The sequence below is a fragment of the Copidosoma floridanum genome, unplaced genomic scaffold, assembly GCF_036245765.1.
Source record: "Copidosoma floridanum isolate Cflo_tuat_1 unplaced genomic scaffold, Cflo_Japanese_pri ptg000013l, whole genome shotgun sequence".
Classification (NCBI taxonomy): domain Eukaryota; kingdom Metazoa; phylum Arthropoda; class Insecta; order Hymenoptera; family Encyrtidae; genus Copidosoma; species Copidosoma floridanum.
Window position 1 is genome coordinate 28,494,677 of NW_028321890.1, and position 26,240 is coordinate 28,520,916.

Here is a 26,240-nt window from a genome sequence, read left to right on the forward strand (position 1 = left end):
AAAAAAAAAAAAACAAAAAACAAACAAACCAATACTCGTATGCCTAGTTTTTGTTGTTCGATGATAAATTAACGATACTGATGAGAGTAGGAGTAATGAAAATAAAATTATTACAAGTACAATATGATGATAAAAAATAATAATACAATAAGTCATGGTTTTTCATTATGAATACACATCACATGTTGCAGAACGGGAAAAGGGAGGTAAGGGACAATACATTATATTTATGTATGAATGTATATATTAAGGGTATTTCCATTCCTTCGTATAAGAAAAAAAAAAAAAAAAAAATAGTAACAATAATGACAATAGAGTGCTTCGTATGAGACATCTACAATAAATATAATTATATAAGTTTTCAAATCGAGAAAAAAGAAATCGTCTCAAGTAGACGTTTAGGACCTCATTACGTCCCTTTTTTTCTCTCATGTTTTGTTTTTTTCTCTTCTAATTTCGTTTCTTGGCACTTCGTGATTGTCCATCGCACGATGCCACTCGTTTGCGCATCGATGGTATATTTAATTAACTAATTGCTTAATTTCTCCGTCCACCTCCTTCGCGATACGCATAAATTAAAAATTAATCTACACATATGCAAAATAAATAAAAAACGATATTGTATATATATTTATATTTATATGTATAGTTTTTTTTGCAAGCTACCTAAACATCCGCGAAACTACAATAATCTTCAGTTCGATCATCATGATAACTCTGTTCAGATTTTATTTTCTTTTCTTTTTCAATTTTTCTCATGAAAAACCCGTACGAAGCGTCAGCTTTTTCTGAAATGCACTTCGAGCCGGCATCAATGTCCGGGGACACCTATATTGATAAACAAAAAAACTCCCATCAAGCCTAACCGAACAAAAAAAAAAAAAAAAAGTTTTAGCCATTGGTTTTAATTTTGTTCGCGAATTAATCGTGCATTCAGTAGAGATAGTTCTTGGGCTCCTCGGTGGGCTGGCCGCAGACTCCGTGGTACTTCTTCGTGACGTGATTTCGCGTGCGGCAGACTTCGATCTCGAGGAAGCACTCGTTGCTGTAGCTCATGCCATCGGTACCGCAGACCGGGTCGTAGTAGGGCGGACAGATTTTCTGACAGCCCCGGAAGAGAAAGCCCTGCATGCATCGCTTCATCGGCACGACGTACACGTGTTTTCTGCAATGCCAATGCAAGTGCGTGGCTCAGACAAATAGCATTGGCTTTGATTGCCTCGAGCCGAGTACCATTGAAATCCCGGCTCTATCGTCACAGTGGTACACACAAATAAATCGATTGTACGTCTTACCCGCAGTTGTCCCTCTTCATCTCGCACTCGTTGCGATAGAGTTTGTTGTCGGAGCCGCAGACGAACTCCCTCTCGCCGCTACAGATCTGATTGCAGAGAGCAGTCGTGGGGCAATGTTGGGCCGGCACCTGGACCACTCGCTGACCGCACGTCTCCTTCTGCAGCTGACACAACGATCTGGTTTCGATTGTCAACTGTTAGTCTCTTTCTTTTTCTTTTTTTTAAATATAGTAATTAAAAAAATGTTTCTCATTCCTACCAAGGTGCAATCACCTACAATATATTTTTTCCTAAAGGTTTTGCACGTATATAAGCAAGTCACACTCACTTAACTTCAAGCTTGTCCCTTTGCACCATCTCATCGACACGGACGAACAATTTATAACCGATGTAAGTAACCCTTTTGTTTTATCTTTTTATTTTGTTAATTAAAGAATGATGATATAATCTGAAGTTCATAAAATAATTGAGCCCAAGTCTGCACGTATCAAAAGACACCAAAGAAAAACGATACCCTTTCCAATGAAGCATACGTACGAACAATTATGATACCCTATTTGCATTTGGATTGAAAACCGATATTCAAGCACCAATTGTTGAAATGCGACTCGCCGAGACGTAGTGCATACACTTTCAATGCTTCCAGCGAGGCTACAGCGGACACCTTATATTATACCCAATAAATCGGTAACGCATCGCTCGAGACGCGGAATAAAACGAGCGATAACGAAGGTGTCTCTTAAAAAGCCATAATCATCAAAGTGCGAGCAGAGAGAGAGAGAGAGAGAGAGAGGAGGAGCTTACCGATAGACGTTACCGTCGCTGCCGCAAACTGGTTCCTCGGGCACCTCGCTACAGTCCTCCGGGCACTCTTCGGTCTCCTTCAAGGTCGTGCATTCGCCTACGTGAGCCAACTGGATGCCTTTCCTGCGGACGAGAGCCGGACAAAAAGTTAAATAGACACCTAGACGGTAGGGATTATAGAGAAAGAGGGTGAGAGGGGGGGGCGGGCAATGAAAACGGAAGCGCGACTTTATACCACACGCGTGACGGCGCGTATCGTTTGGGATCGCGTGGGTGGCTTAATGCGCGGAATCGAGTGGTTCCGGAGCGTGACTCTTGCTTGGGTCCTATAGACATCCTTTGCCTCGGTCCTGAGACAATGAGCCCTGTTTTCGCGGAATACGTATGAAAGTACACCAATTGAATCATTTTTTTTTCTTTTTTTTTTTTTTTTTTTATCATTAATAGCAAACGGTACTTGGTCTACTTTAAAGGTGACTTTGAATTGCCGCAGTTCAATTGTTTACGGTCGTGTATAATCGAGCCAAGGATTTACAGAGCACGAGACAAAATCTATACCTAATGGAAGAACCGCTAAATTGCGTAAAAGTAGGTAGTTCCCGTTTAGCTTTCAATACACTTATACAGTAGTGCTGTTGTACAAATAAGTAACGAAAGTTAATCGTACGTACCCGTTGAAAATACCGAGAATAAAAACAAAAAAATAATAAAAAAAGTGATTTTTAAAGTTAAAAGATAATTTTTGCAGTTTCATATCAATTGATAGGCTTGCAGCACGGGAGGCAAGAGACGTAAATCCCCCCCCCCCTTTTTTTTCATGAGAACGAATAAAAAAAAAGCACGGAGGAAAATGAACTACAAATCGGTCGTACAGGCAGATGGCGACATTCAAGTGGCACTGGTTCGAGTAGGTGCTGGCGTCGCTTCCGCAAACTGGATCGACCTCGTCGGTGCAGTGCTGCTGTTGTTTCACGCACTTGGCCAGCCGCGTTCGGCACTTTTCAAAGTCCACAGCTGTCACTTTTCTTCTCGTGTTTCTGCAACACACCGCCAACGTACACCATTAGAAAGCCCACGTGTTCATTCGGTTATTGCGAATAATTTAATACTGATAATACAAGCACGGTATGTATCCGGAGCAAGTCCATTTTTTCTCGATTTTATTGTTCATTTCGTAATGGCACTTACATTGGTAGGTACAACATCAGATCAGTCTATTCAATAATTTTTTAGATTAATCCCATGGATCGTACGTGTAACGAGCATAACTTGTGAATTGGCGTTATTTTGTAATTTTTAGTGGAGCTTTACGAGAATATAAAAATAACCAAGTGGATTTTGGTGATACAATGATGGGAAAACTTACCCGCAGTTGAGCATCTGCATTTCGCACTCGCTTCGATAGATACTGCCGTCCGAGCCGCAAACTGCAATTTCCGGCTCGCCCTTGCAGTCCAGGGGACAGGTCACGGATGTGCTGCCGGAAGTCCTTTCCTGAGTCATGCAGAAGGACATCGGTATCTCGAACACGTGCTTCCTGCAAAAGATCATAGGTGCCATTTTTTTTTGTTTAGAGTTTTGCAATCTCTCTGCGTTTTCCATTGAATTTTTCCATCGGGGGTAGTTGATGGCACATATGAGGGCACATACGTGGCAACCCCAATTTTGTTGCAAAAGGTTGGGGCTTAGAGTGTACGGTAGAGGTTTGAAAAAAAGCGTAGAGAAATGTCCCTTACTGTTTTACAAGATGAGAAAATGCAAATTGAATTCGAGCTAAAGAAGTAATTTATATGCAACAGTTTGGATAAATATCTCTTTTGTATGTATGAAAAACCATCCACACGCAAAAGGCACATTTTCAAAAAATTATACCAAATTGTCGCACGTGCCACAAGCAAAAATAAAAAAAAGATAGTTACATTTTTAGTGCAATTAAAAACTTTTGCTCAATACAGGATTTCTCGTTATTTGACGCGAGTTTCGTGATCCCAATGAGAAAAGCTCGACAACAGTAAAGTTAATTAACCCTTGTTCTCAGCCATGACGATGCGCGAAAAAGCATAGATTACGTAACCCAGGTGTATGTAATTTTCTTCATCAACGGACGTACCCGCAGTTCTTTGCTCGCATTTTGCAGGTATTCGCGTAGATCTTGCCATCACTTCCGCAAGCGGGTTTGGCGCCACGCCAACAGGACTCCCGGCAGTGTCTCGTCGTCTGGCAGTGCTTCTTATTCGTCCTCACCACGCCTTGCCTGTGTGCAAACGAAAATCCGTTTATCCTCGTTTTTGCACGTCCATTCAAACTTGGAACATGAATGGACGAGTCGATTCATCCCTTTGGAGGAAGACATCGGCGGTTTTTTGCGCTCTTTTCGCGGATTGAAATTTTTGTAAGAGCTTTTAAGGGCTTAATTTATTTGGCTCGATGGAAATTGATTTTCTTTTTTTTTTTTTTTACAAAGGGAGACATCGATTCGAATAAATCACTAAAAAGTCCTGTTTCATGTTGATTTATTTTATACTCGAAGTAATAAAAAAAAAGAAGAAAATCGATGACTTATTACTTTGAAACCAAGCATAAAACAATAAATTGCACAAAAAAAATATTGAATCATCACAAAAGTCTCTACATTTATACACGGGTATAATAGTGTTGATCAAATGAAGATATGTATTAATACGTCCAATTAGCGCGCCCATGATATAATAAAGGGGTGCAAATGGGCTGAGACTCTTATATTATATTGCCTCATAGCCACGGCATAATGGCCAATGTCAATTACAGAAATAACTTTATTAACGCAAATGAAAGAACAAAATGTCATGTATGATCGACCGAGTCGTGCGTGTGGGGGGCAAATAAAAAAAAAAGATGGATATTTCTTTGGTTTTATTGAAACAACAGGAAAACAACTCTCGCGGTAATGATGACGGTGGTGGCGACACGCGCAAAAGTAAACCAGGTAAATCATGTTAATGTCGTCGGTGCCGATTGAAACGTAAGAGGCATAAAGTGCGCGCGTGAGGGAAAGGAGTAGGAAAAGCAAGTTACCCGCAAGTGAGGAGTTTCATTTGGCAGGTGGACTTGTATACGTTGCCGTCGCTGCCGCAAACCGGTCCGTCGAGGGGCGCGATGTCACACGAGACCGGGCAATTTTCCCTGTGGGCCGATATGTTGTTGCACGGCCCGAGATGCGACTGCTCGATGCCCACTCGGCATATCTCCACCCTGAGCATGCACTTGTTGAGGTAAGTGCGCCCGTCCGTGCCGCAAACTGGATCCTGGTCACCGGGGCAGCGGTTCTCGCACTTACTGCCCGACGATCGCAGGCAGGCCGTCTTCTCCAAGGCCACTGTCACCCCTGTTTTTTCACATATTCTCAGTTAAAGTCCATACCTGTTTTACTTTTTTTTTTTTTTTTTTTTCCCTCACAGTACTATTTAAATGACTCTTAAAAACAGTATTACATTACATTACATACTTTCTTTCTTTTTATTTTTTACAAGGTCCAAAAATTTCACTCCCATCATATAAAGTTCCGTATATGTCATGGTGAAATTAGTAAAGCTCCAAAATCGTTGATTCTCGTCGTTCGGTCAGCAAAGTTTCGCGTGGTCATACGAACAACAGGAGCAAAAAAGAGAGGAAGAAGAAGCCTCGGTATGTATTTCATACACGCGGAAGCATTCCCGGAGTAAGTAGCTCAGCCAACACGGGAGAACCGGCTGATGGCCCAATTAGACTTTTTGCGCACGGAGGAATCCGCTCTAATTAGGACACCGCTTTACTCTCTCTCTCCCGTGTGATGTATGTACGATGCACCAACAAGATCGCCTTTGTTATCTCGTCTCGCTGACGCGTCTCCGATTAATTTCAATTGAAAAATAAGGCTGCCCCACGTAATTTTTTTTTTTTTTTTTTTTTTTTTTTGTTGTTTTCAACCAAGGAAGTGGAACTACGTGTTGGAATGTACTCGAATGGAAAGTAAAATCAGTCATCGCGAAATGTTGCTTCGCGCAGTACTACCGAGCTCATATCCCCCATGATTGTTTTCCCAATCCCGGGTCCCCTCCGATCAATCGAGCAAACAAGCGCAGATAATTAATAATAGAACGCTCAGCTCGTCCTACATCGTAAATCCATCAGCTCTACTCGTACGAGGTGCCCCGCCTGTACACATATACGTGCAATGGCCCTTTGGCCACTACCCCCTACTCTGCTCCTCGTTCATCCGTATGACACCCATATATCCACGCAAGATCACGGTATAGGTACTCACCTTTGCCGCACGTCTTCTTCCGCATTTCACAGGAGGACGCATAAATGATGCCGTCGCTGCCACATACCGGCTCACCGCTCGTCGGACAAATTCGGGGACACGAGCTGCTCTCGTATCCTGAAACACCAAAGAAATCCTTACTGGGACGAGTACTTTTTTTTACATTGCGGATGGTGAAAGAAAACAATGGAAAAAAATAAAAAGATGGATGATTTTGGCTGTGTTTTATTTAACAATTGCCAGCTATACGTTTTATATGGCATTACCTTAAGCGTAACTTTGAATCGAGTATAAAGATGGACGTTTACGTAAACGTCACAGATGAACGGCCAATTTGGCACCTTTGTACGTAAGTACCTGTATAATGAGGCAAAAAAAAATGTTGGTCAAAGGATCTTGGGACGTCTAATTCTCTCGGTGGAGTTACCTCTCGAAAGTACACTCATAATTTCATGTAAGGAATCCCGGGGCGAAACTGACGACTTGCTCTCGACGATAGCCGCTCCAATAACTTATAGAGCATCACTACTCGCGTCCAGACGCGAGATACAGCTCTGAAAGTACATTATAATCACTTCCGGCTGACCACACGTACCTACATATATATGTATAAGAACGAGGGGGGCGAAAGGGAGGCGTTAGAGGTGAGGGGCAAAAGCAGCGCTATATATTATACAGGAGTAACGTAATGTGTATACAACAGAGTCAGTGGCGGTCTCGGTCCAGCGAGCCCAGGGTCAACAGCACCTCTGAATTCACACCGCAACTTGGACGTGCAATCGTAGTCGTGGGTATATATATATAGACCATATAGGTAGCAGTTGGATGGTGGATCGGACCGGGAGACCTGTGCTCGCGAGCACGCATGGTATAAGCAGCAAATAATAAAACTGTCGGCCCGCGGCCGTGTACAGTTAGTTGCGGAATTAATCGACGGGAAGAAGGTCTATAGGGAGGAAGAATCGAGAGATACAAAGAAATGGAAGCTCCGTTTTGCTTTGCTCTTATGTAATTTATATATATATATATATATATATATACATGCTGGGCAAAGAAGACTAGTATTTTCTAATTCTTTTGGGGATATAAGGGGTGGTTTGAGCCGGTTAACTCTTTTTAATTCGCGTACAAAAGAAAAGCTCTGGCAAGGACACAGAGTGAGATAAAAAATGGTCGGGTTATACAGCTCTTACGCTACATAGCTGTTTGATGGTCTCCGTTGATGGTGATATGTGGGCGTATATTGTCGATTTTTCATGTAAAAACAAAAAAAAAAAAAAAAAAACCAAAGAAGAAGATGAGGTGTTGTACACGCTACTCCCACGACTGGCTTTGTTTGAGCGACTGTAAATTATATATTCTGCCAAAAAAAGAAATCTTCTCTCTGCAGGGTATTTCGCCCCTCGTACCCCCCTCATCGAACAATGCAAATCAAGTGACGTGCCTGTACAATTATATTTCACACACACATTTATGCGGGTCGTTGGATCGATCTTTCATCGTGAAACGTGCCTCGGCAGATTGTCACTGTAAATTTCTACTCCCAAGTTGAATTTCCCAAAAATCCACTCCATAGCCGCCAAATGAGCGCCAACGGCATGGCGCAAACATCCATTATATCCTCACCGTTGACGTGTCACTATAAACTTTGCGCTCTTACTCTCTCGAAATTGCAAACGTCAGACGTTCAACACCATCATCATCAGTGGAAGCATCACCAGATCACAGTCGACAACTCCTCGTTAACCCTCGGCCCGTCAATCTCTCTCTACATGTATATATGTGTACCAACGTGCCCCTGTTCCACTGCCAATCATGACAAACGATCCTACCCTCCACCCCCACTCTCTCTCTCCATGTGCGCGCAAATCCAATTACCATTTTCCGCGCGCTCACTACGTATCCGGAAGATCGGGCGAACGAACTCGAGCATGGGAATAACGCCCGTTGTATCGGTACGTGTGGCTGATTATAAATTAGACACATCTTGAGCACCGGTATACAATATAAATATAATGACTTCCGAAAAGTTGCATAAAGAATAGAGGTATCTTTGCCCACCTTTCCGAGTATCCAATCTGCACTTGCATTACCTACGCTGAAGTTTCAAAATAGCAGTATATACATAGCCGAGCTTTTATTTTATGTATAATGTATAACGCGTGACATGATTTATGTTCGTTGCACATGATTTATATATATATATATATATATATATATATATATATACTACGCTCCCGCGGCGTGGACCTTTTATCGCTCTTGGACACGCGCGCACGTATACATGACAGTTCTCTCTTTCTTCCGCTGACACTGCGCTACACGATAGGTGTACGTACATATATACCTATACTGGCTCGTTCACCCGATTATTGTAATTGAAGCGAATTATGACGGTGATCGTCGTTGTCGTCTTATTTTATATAGTCTACGTATATATAGGTATTGTTTACACAGAGTCTTGATTATGGGCGATACGTAGATACAGAGGATGCCCATGTATACCTGACGATGAGTGTCATTGTCTCTATGTATAATAGGTGTATACGCAATGTGAGTATCTTGGTTTCTATTGAGCGATATTTCTAAAAGTATACGCGTACCGATGATCAGATGGGCGGGAAGAAGGCCAGTTAAGTTTTGCGCTGAAAAGAGTTTGATCGGCGCATCGATGATTGCGATGGTCGTGATTGAAAAGTTCTCGTACACGCTTGTACTTGTAAGCAATTACGCGAACGATGGGTGGATGGATTCGATTTGACTGTGTATTTTGTATAAAAATGCTCTAAGAGTTTGGCGTGAAATTGAATACGTGTGCCGATGTGGCGTCGGGTCATTGATCGAACCGATTTTCGGCTGGTTTCTGGTGTTGGCAACTTGAAGGCTTTCGAGTTTTTTTTTTTTTATTTCCGTCCACCTCGTAACCCGATAAATTATTTCAAGCGGAACGGGTGATTGCATCAAGCGGAGAGCATTAAATCAAAGTGACACATCGGTGAAAAACTACCGATCTCTATCCTCGCTCCTTTAACTGTAATTTTTTTTTTTCCTCCGTACCAATCTATCCGGTCCTCTATACGTCTATGTATAATTTACAAAAGTCCTCTGGTCGTTCCTAATTACGATTGTCTTTATCTTTTTTTTTTCCAGAGCAACACACATACGATATACCTATAGGCCACAGCCGCGAGCGAGTGTACCGAAGGCTCGAGGCTCTTAACGGCTCGTGAATCCCGAGTTATGCCGATCTCGATCCGTTAGACCGCGCGCGCGCGCTGAAGTTTCATTCCGAGCAAACACGACAGGTGATCACGAACATATACGTATATACATGCATGTATAGCCACTACGTTTACTTGGTCGCTGTTGCTTGTATACCCTGTATACTCTCGCTGTGTATAGATTTATAGGTGTACGCGTGGCTTTTTTTTTTCTCTTCCTTCTTTCTCTCGTTGTTTGTATATGTATACTCGGTTAATCGATAAGTAGCGCAATTTATTCCCACGTCGGGGATACGGACTTTTTCGTTACGTCAGAAAGTATATACGCTCGCGTAATGATTATTTAATCGTTGGGCATGATTGGTGATTCTTAGCGGTTTGGAAGGATAAGTACACCGATTTGCCGATTGGACCGGATTTCACGGAAATTTATTTTTGGACGTTTATTTTTTAATTGCAGGAGTACAAGGTTACATACCCATAACGCGAAGGGGCGTTTTGTATCTACCGAATAGGAATGCATTCGACGTCGACGCGTGGCATGTTTTCCAATTGATGTGTTAGACAAGTCCTAAACAAACAAGCTGCCAATCAAGTTGGGACCGAAAATAACCCGATTGATCGAACCAACATAGACGTACAGCTTCTTCCTCTTATGCTATGGCCATTATTATTGATAGAACTAGATGTATGTTTTTTTTTTTTTAAATCATTCGAGTGTCCGTCCATCACTATGCACTTGGGTGCATAAAAGGGGGACAGGCACGCACGCACATGTGCATACAGATTCGGCTCGAGGGTTTCGTTCGAGTCAACGAGCGTAAATCAGTTATCCTAACTGGAAATCCGGGGGCTAGGAGTGTAATTGCACAGTGCAAAGTCAAACAGCGGCCCTGGATGCAGACTTGACGGATTATCGATAGGGGATGAGGACCAAGAGACATGCACACAGAGACCGAGTATGGAGCCATGTAGGAGTTGCTTGTACTATTCATTACACGAGTTCGTTTGCTCTTCCTCCCATGTATACCTACTCTGCAGCCTTTCTTCTCTCTCTCTCTCTCTCTCTCTGGCTGCACTCGACTGTGCGTGTATATGTGTATGACGTACGATTATTGTGCTCCGTATACATATAGAGAAAACGAGAGGAGGAGTAAAGGGGACGGGGGAGCTCGGTCAAGCAGCAGTGCACATATTGACTCGGTGCATTTCATCCACACACAGGAGAACTATTAAAATTGCTCGAGTGTAAATTGTGATTCTGCCAGGTTTTACATGTATATACTCGGACATCACTGTATACATTCATGCGTCGAAGCTGGCTAAATTTTTTTTTTTCCTCTAGTACCACTGTACCAAACTAATTCGAATGGATGGAAAAGTATGTCGGTAACACTTATCGTGAGTATTTTTGGTTATTTTAGCTAGAGAATTCACACACAGCTGTAAGAGCTTTCGAGGTGGAAAACGACGTAGAAGCCGTACATTAGACGCATTTATTGCACGACATCGTGCCTTGCGATAAAACCGTGTGCATTTGTATTACAAACGGTATGCGGGGCAGCCTAACGCATAAAGATCCAAGAGGAGTGGGCCAGAAAAAGCCATAACAACCTTTTATTCGAAGCCCAGCCCTGCGAGCTTTTTTCGAGGCTAAGTAAGTTACATTACTGTCGTGCTACAAGCGCATGGCAAAGTACGGGGATTTATTGCAATTAGCGTTGCCCATTTGAAAAGTTACAAAAAAAACAACTTTTCTGCAACATGAGCGGCTTTTAATAAGTATATATACGACACACGCTCCCAACCAGAACCACTTGAGTCGATCGCTTCCTAAACTACCCCCGTGAGGATTGGATTACCAATGAGGCAGCTGCTAAAATATTGCAAATTCATACGCAAGCGCTAATTGTATCTACACTGAGAACAAAAAGTTATGCAATTTTAAGATGTTGCTCTTACGCGGAAACGACAGTGTTTGGCCACATGCAGTGCCCATTACATCCAGCGAAAACTGCTTAAGTGTCTTGTAATTTCGAGCACAGCATGCAGAAACTGCATGACTTATTTTTTTCTCGGTGGAAGCGATGCGTCAAAGCTTGTCAGCTGCCGGGTACAAACTGCAATCGAATCGCTCGAACGAATTGGTGTATATAAGTAAAAGAGCACAACTTGTATACGTCGTACAGTAATTGTTTCGAAAAACTACCAGCTAGGGGTGCACCGAGGTGTACGTGTGTATATAACTAACCCGGCCAGGGTGACCATGTAACTAACTCGTTTCGTGCACGCATGTCACTATGTAGTATAGGCGTATGTTGGATAAAAATGTAGGAAAACTATGAAAACTAGTTGCCAACAACCACGTTTCTTCCACATTTCATATCTATTTCCAATGAACTACTCAAATGTAACACGATATTTTTTTTTTCCTAGGTATGATGATGGTAACGTATTGAACATCAAAACGCTATAGTTTTTTTTACATTTTCATAGGCGAACAAAAAAAGGATTTTTTATAAAACTTTGTATGTTTCGTGAGTTATCAACATACCTCCAAGTGCGTATGGATTCGTATACTAAAGTGTGCTGCGCTTGCTATCGCGCGTGTACTCGTTAATTATTATAAAACAGTTCTTATTTACAGCATGAATTTTGATCCAAGTCTCATTATCTTCCTTTCTTCTATTCTCCTGCAAATAATTAAAAAAGAAGTAATAATAATTTCCTCTGCGGAATCATTGGTTCGATGTTGCAGATTTATGTCTTTGGCATATAGTGCCTTCTTTTCATTACCTAATACTTTGGCGAAAGGTTCAATTGGATTTCGATTCGTTTAGAAAAGCCAAGAAGAATGTGCAAAAAAAAAATCCATTGTTGCCGACAAATAGTTTACGCAGATAAACTCCAACAAGCGCCTCTATGTTGTGTGGAGAAACACCCCTTGCTGATACATGCAGTCGCGGAAGCAAAGGGTGTTAGTAGTTTATACATGTACAGCATTTGCAGCGTGTTTAATATGGGTATATACATATACGTGCGTAAAAAAGAGAAAGCGCGCGGCCCGCGGCGATAATGACCTTTCGCTAGCGAATGTATGTATATTATATACTACACCGTGTACTCACGTCCTCCACCTCTTTGGATGGTGTAGAAGCGTGAAATGCGGACGCTGCACTCGCTGGACTGTATACACGTGACCTCGACCTCGGCCTCACCTCCATACCTACTTCCCTTTCTCACGTCTCGCGTCAAACGCCCCCGTATACAACACAACGAAAGCGACGAACCTCGCGTACACCTACCCGTGCATACGTATACCTCTCGTTATGGGTCATTATGGCGACGGTCCACCAAGAATAGGTCAGAGTTTCTCCGTCTCTGGTACAATTAATACATTACAAGTACGAAGAGGGGCGTGTATGTATATTTTTTCCAGTGGTAACCTTTACTTATACATTCAAATTTATTTATGCCTATGTATACGTGGTGTATACTTTAGCCTTTACTTTTGAAAGGCACGGCGAGGTAGGGTTTCCATCCTCCTATCGGCGAAATTAATAGGTGAAAGGTAACATTACGCGCTTTACGGGCCTTTGCTTAACTCGAGATTATTAATTTACACTTGGCTTGTGTTTTGATCCCCCCCCCTCCCCACCCTCGGGGCTAACTTTAATTGGTTCTTGACTGTGGGGCTCAAAAAAAGTTTCTTCCATACGTGCAAGCATGTATCTTATACACATACATGTGTTTTAACGCGGTGGGAATCTAGTTCACTGAGTAGAGCGTAATTATACCCGCATTCCTACATGAATATGGTCCGTTTTTGCCAACAATTGGTTTTTGTGCCGAAAAATCTTGAAACTGCCGATTTGTTGCTTATCTATTTTGTTATTTAATTATTATTAATTTAATAGTATTATCAACAGATTTCAACTAATGGTATGTACTATCAACACTGGTTCCTTTAATTACACGGCCAAAACGGCCAAAACATGAGTGCTGTGAAATAAATACATTAGATTTATACGACGGAGGAGTCGAGCTACCATGGCACTTGTAAAAATACTTAACTTCCCCATACTACACATAAACATCAGAGTGACAATAACTGTTGAAACAGTTCAAAAGAATAAAAGATTACTCGTAGGTAGGTGTTCTAAACTCCCCTTAAAGGGAGAGAAAAAATTTGTATCGAGAAAAAATATTCGCAACTGTAAAATCTTTAATGCGCATACACGATATTCGGCAAAAATGAGTTTAAAAAAAAGGCAAACAGCAAGTATACACAGAGACGCAGTGTAGCGAATTTGTATGATAATCCCAGTGTCCCATTGTTTGCGGGTTCACGTGTTTGCAGGGCAGTCGGTGTATGTAGGTATGTTCTCATGCAAAGCCACTATACTCCGAGTGTGTATTGTATACCTACGTGAGACGATTTCCGAAATTCGCTCGAAATAGTAGACCACCGCCAACCGGGTCGTATACAGAACAAAAGAAGCGCGACCTTGCCACCACGTAAAAAGAGCCCGACGAAATTCCGGTGAGCCCGTCTGACGTTCACGCGCCGGTTCTACTTCACCTACATTTCCGTGGTGCCAGTCTTGCGCGGAATCGAGCACGTCACGACGAATTACACGCTCGGTGGATGGTAACTTAAAAAAAAAAAAAAAAAAAAAAAAAAAAAAAAAAAAAAACCGGGAGAACATAACGCAGTGAGGCGACAATAGATACATTATAGATACATGGAAGAAGCGCGTAAAAATAAAGGGCGCGCTCGGTCGTTCCACTTCAAATTCAGCAGCCATACAGCGTCCCTCTCTCTGCACCACGCATGTATTGTCTACGTGCACATCCACTCTCTCCGACTGGATCTCGGGGTCAGCAAAAGTAAGCCAGCATCAACGCCAGTAGCGATCAAGCAACAGTATCAAATCGGCGATTGAGCTCGCCGAGCCATACCGATTTTCGATCTGTGTGTGCCCCCGCGGCGTGGGAAAAAATGCTCGGCATTTTACGCATACAATATCCGGTGTCTCCTTGCATGCGTGGGTCTCTGTGTGCTCGCGGGTACCGGTCTGTTGCTTGGCCCATGTGGAAAATTGGTATAGCTGAACATACATTTTATGGCTACGTGTATCTCGCGCGTGGGTGGGAGCCTGAAAAATCTGTGAGGGGGGAAGCGAAAGAAAAAAGTTGACGACTCAATATCGGATTGGTCGTCTTGTAGGTGCGCCTTTCCTTGAAAAAGGGGAGCAAGCAGTGCTCGGTGACAGGTAGCTTAGTCTCGTTTTCACCCGGAGAGAAATCCCTGCGCGACCATCGCATCGGTGCCCGTAAGAGGTGCACACATGGTTGTTAACACACATCGGCTAGCCATCAATTACGCATATCCCTCAATCCATACACATTTATGTACATCGACTGCTTAGAGCATACATATATTGGATTACACGCGCTTTTCTCCTCCTCCTCCTTGTATACATATAGCACCATCTAATACGTGGCTCTTACCCATGCACCTGTGGTCGGTATATGACATCGCGTTCGGGCACTCCTCTTACTCTCTCTCTCTTTTCTTTTTTCTTTCTTATCTGTATATTATGTGGACCACGCGTTTATGCGACAAGTTGATCAGAAATCGCCTTGCCGGTGACCGTACCTACGGTTATCGGATTTTTTCTACACACTCGCAACACATCGAATGCTCGATTGAATATTTATTTACTGCCTGTACGAAAAAGAAAAAAATATCAAACAACACATCAAAACTGGTCTTTGAAATGATTTTATGTTAACTGTTGCTCGATTAATCGATCTCCGTGATCGGCCAAGCGCTCTTACTCAATGTAATCGTAATCTCGCCCTGAACTCCACTTGGTTCCAGCGAATAAATTATTTTTCCTCGTTCATGTATCGGGCGTTTCGTTGACCACACGTATAACGTATCCTAAGGTACCGATAGAGCGCCTCTGGCAGTCCTATTCGTTTAAAATTTGCCGTCGCACAGCATAAAACCCAAGCAATTAAAACCGCGGCGGATAATTGCTCTATTTAGGCCTCTCGACGCGCTTCTTGCCTCTCCTCGGCTAATTGAGCAATCGTCACGATTTTCTCTCGCCCGACATAGTCCACCGAGTAGCGGCTTACTTCTGTTTTTTCTTTTATTTATTTTTTTTTTTTTTATTTTACTTGCAAGTGTCTGGACGATCGTTACCAAGGTTGGACGACGTGCTGACGACACCGATATGCTGAACTCGGCGTTGGAAATCGCCTCGTTTTGCTAAAGGCAAAATTGAAAAACAGTACCTCTCAATCGCAGTTGACTATTGCCGGCTCACTTCGGGTGCACATGTTGTACACAGAGGACGAGATAAAGAGAGACTAATCGGCGCGATCATTCATGAATCGTTCAAAAAGCCATTTCAGAGATGGAGAGTGACGAAGCGCTTTGCTTTCAAAATATTATATACGTATAGGTGTATACATTGAGGTGGCCTTACACGTGAGGATATTTGACGTGCCGCTCATCTAAATCCCTTTTATCATGTACGACGGTACGATTCAATGCATCTTGTATGTACCTAAATTGTCATGACGCGAGTTATGAGTGCAACAAAAAAGAAACAATTTCAGGGTCCACCCGTGGATTGGATTGCCTTCTTGGAATGAAAGTTTGATTGTAGGAAAACGCACCAAGTTATAATTGGGGAAGCGTCAGAGCTGTCGGGAGGAGTGACGTTTGCTCTTTCAGCTTGGACTTTCACAAGTTAATTGTTTGTAATTTTCAAAAATAAGGTATCAGCTGGTATGGATGTAATTTCCTGTTGGCAAACAAAATAATAAGATCGAAGCCCTTTACCCTAGTTTCGCCTCTTCGCGCACTTTCAATCTGATTGCCGGTATGGAATAACACTGGTGCACATTATACAATGCGAGAAGCTAATAGAATAACACTGGTATTGTCCACGTGCAACCAACAGAGGGACAATGCAAGGGTCGTGACATCCTCGTTGCTGTTATATCCAACAACTCCACAGTTATCCGCAGGTATACCCACAGCTTCCGCACGAGCTTTGAGAATCGCTTTCAAACTTTATCTTAATGCGTCGTTTGATCCCAGGTGGGGAGCTTGCATGAACTCGTTGCCAGAGTTTTGTAAAAGTGCACAATAGGCAGGAAGTACCACAGCTCCAAACTCACATGATCCAAATAAGGGTAGTTTTTAAGATCGGAATATGGGAGTAAAAACATCTCGTGCGATATTAAACAATGGAAGGCTCAGCGAATGCCAGTCATCACAGCTGCGGTCGTATATACACGATGGGTATGGAGGAGCGGGAAGTGATGTGTGAAAAGCACGGGGTGTGTAGGTACTCGGCCAGGCCATCTGAAAGGCTTTCATTCCGAACGAGGAATTCAGCCCGGCTGATTGGACGATGAGTCGCGCCAACGAGGTAATTGCGCCCCATTGCACGCACCGGCGCGCAGCGTGAATAAATCGGAGACGCGCGCGCGCGCAACTACTGTACGTTTGCGAGAGGGTCAATGGGTTATATTGCACGTGGAGGATTAAATGTGAGCTTATGTAAGTATATATACAAGCTCAAGTATCGGGGAATTGAAAACTAATGGGTGATGGATCGGTAAGTAATGCGATAGACGTGTACCGATTTTCCAAAAAGGCAACCTCTTTTTATTTCCCCTTCACCCGTGATATGAATATTATCGTCGGTGCGGTGCGCGCGTCCGTACGCGTGATTTATGATATTCATACCCGATTCGTCTCTATTAGGAGCGCTCGCTCGCGCACATAAAACCAGTTCTCGTTGGCTCACGAGTTCACATGTGCACATGGGACACGGACGAGCCTCTCGCGTTATACACGTGCTAATGGACCAACGGAGACAAGTATAATATGCATGTGTAAATCAACGAAGCACCCTTTTTTTCGGCCCCGCCGTGTGTAAACGACGTCATAAAACAGACGCAGATTGACAGGGGGTGATGGTAAAAAGTCTTAATTACCATTGTTGTTTGGCGAGAGTCGCGTTAACGTGGATACATATGATACACATGTTTGATGTGCATGCGTATCGCGCGAGATAGATCTGCAACGCAAACCAACGCAACGTGCACTCTGTGAGAGAGAGAGAGAGAGAGAGGGAATTTCGCGGACAAATGAATCGTTGCATTATGTAAATGGTTCGAGCATCATAGCAGCACAAGCACGCGTGTTATTATGTTACCTCCCTCGTGCCTACTCCCTCTGTTACGTTGCGCGAGTCCGACGTGAAATCGCTCGGTATTAAAAGGTAATCCCGGTAATGCTTATCGGAGGCGCAGTAGGTATGGCATTAAAACTGTAACACCAGTGTACGGGGTGCACTGCACGCGATGATGTTCGCGCTTACAACGGTTAAGGGCTCGTTAATATGGAAATTTCTGTTATTTTCGATCTTATTGCGACCGCAGTTTCATTCTTCGACGTTAATAGACGCGAGGAGACTTTTATTTTTTTTTTCCTTCCTTATTCCCGGTAATTTATCCATGAAATTTGATCGCGGCGTCACAATCGAGAAGCGTATCGGCCGTATACACCGTAGGAATATATGTATTTCCTATGTACGTATGCGAGTATAGAGGGACAGAGACAAAGGTGGGTATGTGGCGTGATTCGAGTGTTTCCGCATAATAATAGAGCCGCAATGTAACAAACGCCGTGTCGGATATCTGTCGGATTTTTTACTCCTGTAACGGTACCATCGACGAGAGAGCAGAAGTAGCCTCTGCTAATATATATCGGTCGGCGTATGTATAATACAGGTACACATACATACATACATATATAAAGACGTGTCCGCGCGTGTGGACCTGTACGAGGAAGAAAGAAATGGAAAAAAAAGGAGAGCCGTACAAGAGCAGCCAGTACATTACGATCCGATGTCATATGGTGACGCGCGATGAATAATTTACCATTTCCCGTACGGTCCCGTCCCTTTTCCCCCGGCGGTACCATTTCGACGATATTATCTTCGGCTCGCTTGTATACTCTTGCACGCTACCCTCGAGCCTCTCCCCGGTGCAGTTCATATATATATAAATATATATATTATATTACCACTCACCCTGTATTCCGAGATAGGTACATTGTTTTTTTTTCTTTCTTCTCCGTGGGTTTCGCCGGACTTTGGCTCTCTCTTGTTCCCTCCTTCCCTGTTCTTTGGCTATCTTTTACGCATGACGTTTCTCTCTTGTTATCTCTCTCTCTCTCTTTGTGCTGTAGTCTCATTTCTCGGGTCCAGCTAGTGGATTGTTGCACGAGAAAATTCGATACCGGCCCACAGTGCCATTAACATTCGAGACGAAGTTGAGGTTTTAACGATTCAAATCGCAATCACCGCTATAACTATTCGGTTAATTGAAAAATTTTACGACAAAGGTATACATACGTTTGATTGGGAAAGTCATTCTCTACAGGTGCAGTCGTTGTAGATTTTAACTACCTGCATATACTCCAAAGAATCGTTCTTTTTTTTTTTTTACGCATACGACACACATATGTCCATCAGTTGTACGATAATACCAATTGACCGGTCGTCAAGTAGTTTACTTCCTTCTTCCCTCGTTCTCTTTCTTGCAAAGATGTTTACTCTCTCGTGCATGTGTAAAATCGCGGACCAGGAGAGGTTTTTTCCTATCCTTTTACAAAGTGAATTGCACTATTTTTTACTCAAGCGACGGATTTAACGGGACACCTTGTTTGAGCTTGAAGGCGTTCTTCGTTGCGTAATCGTATACTGTTGTTCACTCGATTTGCTATGTTTTACAATTTTTTTCTTTTCTTTCATGTATCGTCAAAACTCACCAGCGACCATCAAGTTTCAGTCGACAGGACTCACTGTACGTATGTAGTTATACCACTAGCTTCATTAATCAAATGGATGATGAAGAGGAGCAACCGAGCTGCTTGCTGTTACAGAGCAAAAAGTAGTCATGCAACCTCCATCAATCAAATGGAATTTTTTCGCGATAATTCTGATTAGCCCAAATCAAATTTAATGCACGTCTCACGGTGTAAGTGCATAATGTGCAAACATTAGGTCACAGAATTGATTGATTGGTTAATCGTGTGGGGCGAGCGATTTTTCGGCTTAACCAATGGTTGATTTTTTATGTATTTGTCCTATCTGACATGCAAAACTGTAGTATTTTGCTTGAATTTAGTAACTTGCAGAGCTTCTGCATTTAAGTAAAGTGTTTATATAGATAAAAAGGTTCGTTCAAGTTTGTTTCAACTTTAAAATATTTTTTGTAATTTTTTTAAAACTTAGTTAGTAAAAATAAACAATTTACGTAGATAAAATATACTCTCACGTTTAGATATCCGATTGTATCTTATCGAAACAAAAGAATCTTTTTCGAAACACAGAGAATCCTTGTCACGTTTTGATGATTTGAAATGGGTGAACCTTACGTACCTGACAATCATACGAAAAAAAAAAAAAAAAAAAAAATATATATATACACTTTGTGAACAGTTTCCTCGTATAAGGTACTTGGTTTTTTTAATATCGGCTGGCCTGATTATCCCAGTTACTGCGATGAAGGTCTTGAGACAAGAAAGTAATTTTCTAGATCAATATTTTTTATAGTTCCAACAATCACCGGTCGAACCATAAAAACAAATTAATTGTTTGGCAATTTTTTTTTTTTTTTTTTTCATTACAATTTTCTTGTTATACTTACTCGTGATCGTAAAATTGCCAACAACAACACGGGCTCAATCAAAGCGTTGGGCATTTTCTCCGACTATAAAACGCCGGAGACGTTCACGACCTCACGCCAACTCGATCGAACGAGAAATCGCGAGAAATCAAGTCACAGAAACACACATCCACACAAACGCCTCCTTTTTTTTATAGTTTTGTTTTCAATCCTTTAGGGCATACTCTGTGACTTTGAGTAACGATTGCCCGAGAATCGTGTCACGGAGCTTGGCTTTGGGTGTCAAAGGTATACGTGATGTTTTACGAGAGCCAGTGGTCAACGTGACCTGGCAAACCGTTGTTTTTCCTTGTATACCTTTATGTAATGTATATCCTTATTTTCGCTGTACAATTGACCAAGGAAATGGAGCGTTCAAATGTATTTCCTCGATGCACGATCTTATACCTATTATGTTTCGATTTGGTGTCAATGGGTGTGACACTTTTTGCTTGAAAAATCGTACACTAACTTTGGCTTGTTCTATCAATGCTTTGTAATCTGTACCCTAACTTTTACATAGTAAAACTACGAGCATAACGTATATCTGGTCAAAGACAATTTCGCTGGTACATTTGTATATATATATATATATATATATATTCATGTAACCGGTCGTATATGTCATTATTTCGGGTTCTCGTGTGGTAAATGGCGAACGTGAGAAAAACGTATATCGTTAAGAAGATAATACGCGACAAAATGAAGATGTTGAAATAAATAATTGACGACCGGTCGTATTCGGCCAAAACACGGGTACAGGAAACTCATAACGTATCCCAAAGGTTAATTACCGCAATTCGCACGGGCGCTCGAACACGGCGTATGGATGTACACGTGGTACATATAAGTATATACATATAGACATCCGCGAGCTGTTCGCACGTAGACGCAAAAGCACACCAAACTCAAACTACTTACCGTTACAGCCATAAGCTATACGGCGAGGGGAATTGAAATTTACGGTGCTAAATTAATGTAGCCGATAAAAGCCGGTGGCGCCCAGCCCTTGAAAAACTAACGCGGACCATCACCTTGGTGTACTTACAATGAAAGGAGGGAGACCGCTCATTCCCAATAACCAAATAACGCGCCCAAGTACATGTATACGTGTAATTTTCAAGTCCTGTAATTTCAACAGCGTCGAAAGTACCTACGTATCGTAATGTATATAGTATTTTTACGCAACAATAATTATAGCATATCTTGTACAGGAGTACATACATGTATACGCGGTGGCGTTAAATTTTAAGTTTGCAAGTGCAAATATAGTATTATATTTTTATTGTTGCAATTGACAGAAAATTTGCGAGCAAGATACACCTTACATATACTGACGGTGATGGGGAAGCAAGAAGAAGCACATACTCGAGTTTGTTAAAAAACACATCGCTCGTATTAATAATATGCTGTTTGCCGAATTGCGCATTAAAGGGTAAAGGGAAATTACCATGGTGGAGGGGGGGGGGTCCAGTGTCAAAATGTACCGTTCAATGGGCACATTTGTGTAGTAATGTACGGTTGTCGAGTCTGCACTGCTCCCAACGGCTTTCACCGTTAAGTACCTACCGTGGCTTGTGTGTTTTTACTTTTAATTAGTCGTTGTTAGCCACGCACACCACCACCGCAACCTCCACATTTTATTTCAGGCATACTCACACAGACGTTCGTTGACGCATGTGCTTAACAACGAGAGGTTTGGAGATAGCGTGTACTTTTGACCACGATGATCCGTGGCGAAAGAGTGGAAATAGTTTTACCGCCACTTGTATAGCACTGGGTAGATAATTAAACTGTTTGGAAAGAAAATTAGAGTATACCGGAGAATGTTCAAACCGAGAGATGAGAAGAGGGATGAGGCTCTGTTTTTCATTCGTTTGAGGGCATTTAAAGCCAATTTCAGTACATCGGGTGGTATAATATGTGTGATATGGAATCCTTTGAAAACTGTGCGGCACTTGCAGATGGAAACAAAAATAATTTGGGAAGAAAAAAAAAAAACTCGGCCACTTCCTTTCGCGTCTGTGAACCATAGCCGTGACCTTGCAAGCTCATCGAGCCAACGGTTGCTCATAGCCAAGGAATGCGCGTCACAAACGACCAGACGAGCAGATAGAGAGCGAGAGAGAGAAAAATGTGATTTGAAGTGCGCAGTTGTTAAAGGCGATTGAAGTCAATGGGGTGTAATTGTTCCCATGCAGTACCCGACACAAAGCGCAACTCTGCACAACTGCAGTACAGTATATATTATATACACGACGGCCCCAACGGGAGGACGAGAAATTTTTCGCGCCCTTCGACCCACCGCAAAAACTAATCGCACCCGGAAACCAACGCGTGCATATACACACACACACGAGGGTTAACCGCGCACCATCACATAAACTCCACCGCGAGCTCCGAATCTTGCACAGTCTAATTCAATTAAATCCCGGGAGATGAGCGAGAACATAATAAATTTTGCACCCCCACCCCCAAAACCCATCTTCACCCTCCCCGATTAAACGTTTTTTTTTTCAGCCGTACTCGCTTGGTTTCACGTCGTTAAACGACACTCGTTCCTACGTACATATTATATACATGTACTAGGCAAGCGCGAGCGACTTGTCACCTCTGCACTTGCGCAACGACTTGCACGATTATTTTCTCCCTTCCTCGTACTATCTCTTCTTCTCTTCTTACGTAAAACGTGTGGTTATATAGTATTACAGGACACATGTATTTCCATACACACGGTCCTTTTCATTGTCTCTCTCTCTTGGGCAAGCGCGCATTTAAGCTGCAGTAATTCAGCGTTTATGGGCTCGCTCGTTCTCTTATATATATACATTCTCTCGGGGCCCTTTGAGACTCGTTCTCGGGTGCGAGAGAGACAGTCCCTGTTATTCTTTGTCGTTCTCTCTTTCGCGGAGCCCCAGCATTCGGCGGGACGAAGAATCGACTGTTAAACGGAGTATAACGGTGCTTTCGAATATATCGACCGCGGACTTGAACTTTTTTCTCCCCCCCTTGGATATAGTGTTGTTTTTTGAGTGCAAGCTTTTTACTACTCGTGCACATAGGGTGAGTGTACGGTGTTGTTGGACGCGGGAAGTATAGACACGTTTGTTGATTTTTCTGGAAAATACCGATGAATCGTCACTATCGGTTTCATTCCTACGAGTCGGTAATCATGTAAATTCACTCAGAGGCACGTAACGAGGCTCGCTGTGTATATTTATCGACGGGCCGATGAGAACCGAAAAACCCTTCGGTCGGCCCTGCCATGTGGGCTCTTTGTTTTCACAGGCTATGGGACCCGTGCGCAACACGAGAGACCCACACGTCGTAATTAAATATTCATCCGTCCGTCGAGGCTGGCAATACGGGCTCTCGCATCCGATGCACGCGCCATACATGCACTTTTTCCTGACGTGAAGAGGGAGGGGAGCCCCGCGGTACAATGACGATGCTGGTTGATGCTCGCGTGCGTTGATCCGATGATTGTTTGGAATTGATGGATCCCCTCGATCCCGCCGACATGTCGTTTCTGTTTGCGCGGGTGGGTGTCGAGTGTTTGCTTCGCGGTGATTAATTGTTTGATAATTCATGGCTTGTACCATGAAATATTCAGACGCGCTATTGTTGTACGTTGATCGGTGGTACAATGCCTTCATTGGGTAACTGTTACGATGGCGCTTCAGGTGGGGAAAAATTAAGTAGTGAGCGAGCGAATGGTAGTAATGTCGGCCTGCACGTGTGTACAAATAGTGTAACGAGACTATTTTGCCGGACTGCGCGGCAAAAACGCGCACGAGACGTACGTGCACGCAAACGGAGAAAAGACTCGAACAGGGCGTATATGTGCCGATCTATCCATGGAGAGAAGTGTAAGGAGGAAAAAAAAACAAAAAAAAAAACTGTCGGCTGACGTGCGAGTGTCGGAGCGGCGAGCGATTAAAGTCGCATTATGCGCGAACGCGCACCGCGAGGACGGGAGGGATGTGTGTGTATATATACTTACTCGGGACACGTGAAAGGTGTACACATAAAAAGAGGGCGAGTCTTTTTGACGAAATTACCGCTCCCCGCGAGAAAGTAAACTACTTCCTGTTGGCTCGTTTTTTGTGTGCTTTGCTGATGCCGCACCAGCCTCACTCGTGCCGATAATCACGGCCAGCGCTATTTTGCCGCTAATAGCGCACTGAAGTGCTTTTTCACTATTCCGCGTCTCGATACGCGCGTACTTTAAATAACCTGCTACTCTCGTTATTCACGAGGTGCCGGGGGTTGCAAGTTGCCACACGTCGCTATTAGGATAATCGTTCTAATGTTGCTTGCAAAGTTTATTAAACGCGTAACGAGCATGTTTCGTTGCGATTCCCACGGTATCCTTCGATCGCAAGCTCCCCAATGTTACACGTCACATGAGTACATGTATATTATAGAGAAGCGCGCGTGAGATGAATGAAAATTTGAGAAAAAAAAGACTCACCTTGGACGCAGCACAGCACGAGAATGCCGATCGCCAAGTAGGACCTCATCTTGGATGCGCCGGGTGGATCAGTCGTTGACCGGTTTTCCAAAGCACCCCCGGCCCCACGGGGGCTACCGATACCTTAGGGTGGCTCGTGCGCCGCAAAAGCGACCTCCTGTTTTTCCTCTTGCGAGAAATTTTATGCCAAATTTCCACGAGGATGGAGGGAAAAAACAAAAAAAAAAATAAAAAACAAAAAAAAAACCAATCAACCGATCACAGAGTGAACGACGCGTCAAAGGCCGGGCAGAGTGCAGGCGAGCGGAAGCTGCAGATTCGTCTCGACGATGTACGCACGAGTTATCTGATGCTGTTTGCGCCGGGTGTAGGAAGATGCCGTGTAACCAAGTAGGCGTGTATGAGTACGTGTATATTGGAGCGGTAAACGAGCGAGGGAGGTCGTAGTGCGGTTTATACAGCAGAGGCCGGACGGGGCTCTCTGGCGTGGAGGCGGCCGCGAGAGAGCCAGTCGGTTCGTCGACTGAGGAGACGCGCGGAACAAGAGCACACGCCAGCTAGCCGGTCCGTGATATTAAACTATGATCTGGCCGCAACGGAGGGAGAGAGAGAAGGGGATCGAGGAAGAGAGAGAGAGAGAGAGAGAAAGCAAGTGTGTGCGGAAGGGAGGAAGATGAGAAAAGCTTAGAGCGCGCGTCGCGAGGAAGTTGTCGCGTGTGCGCGCACTCTCTCTGTCTCTTTGGTGTGTATATATGTATGTATCACTTCTGCACTGCGATTCCCGACCTCTTTCGTCCTTCGAGGTCTACGAACGACTGAGACCGTCCGGACGCCGGTGAGCCGGCTATACGCGGCCCGTGTGCTCCCATTTCCAACTCTCTCGCACTTTGTCTGTACGTACGCGCTTCCATATCCATACGCCCGTACCACTAAAGTAAGTATTGCCACCACACCAGTGCCATAGCCGCTGGATGGCCTACTGTCTATGGGTGTATGTGTGTGTGTGTGTGTGTGTGTGCACCTCTCTCTTCTACAATTACATCCTATACGCGATTTTTTTTTTCTCTCTCTCTATTTTCGTAGATCTGACTGGATCCCTTTGACCATGAAGCCGCAAGATTTTTTCCATTTGTTTAATAAAATATGTCAGAGGCAAACGTATCTGTTTAGGATGAATGACCGGCAGTTTAATAGTTAGCAAACAAGCATTAATTGACTCTTTGAAAGAAAAAAAAAACAGCGACCCTCCAAATTGACCGCCCGATCGTTACAATCTTCCCATACAGAAAATCGTTGAAAATCGCATCTGTGGGTACGGTTACTCTAATGATTCAACTTTTTGTGCTTTATCTGTAGTTTTGAATCGGTCTTTTTTCGTGCCTCAAACATAGCCAATG

General features: G+C 43.2%; 1 protein-coding gene across 1 annotated transcript; it reads right to left on the reverse strand.

The window, feature by feature from the left end:
- Nucleotides 1-619: 619 nt before the first annotated feature.
- LOC106640681 (serine protease inhibitor dipetalogastin) lies at nt 620-25,647 on the reverse strand. Its single transcript, XM_089591124.1, has 9 exons — nt 24,844-25,647; nt 6,382-6,498; nt 5,154-5,463; nt 4,210-4,353; nt 3,466-3,636; nt 2,972-3,136; nt 2,100-2,222; nt 1,296-1,472; nt 620-1,165 (listed from the first exon to the last, which is right to left on the reverse strand). Exons 1-9 carry the CDS (start codon nt 24,890-24,892, stop codon nt 934-936), a joined length of 1,488 nt encoding a protein of 495 aa, XP_089447250.1. The 5' UTR covers nt 24,893-25,647; the 3' UTR covers nt 620-933.
- Between the last annotated feature and the right edge of the window lie 593 nt (nt 25,648-26,240).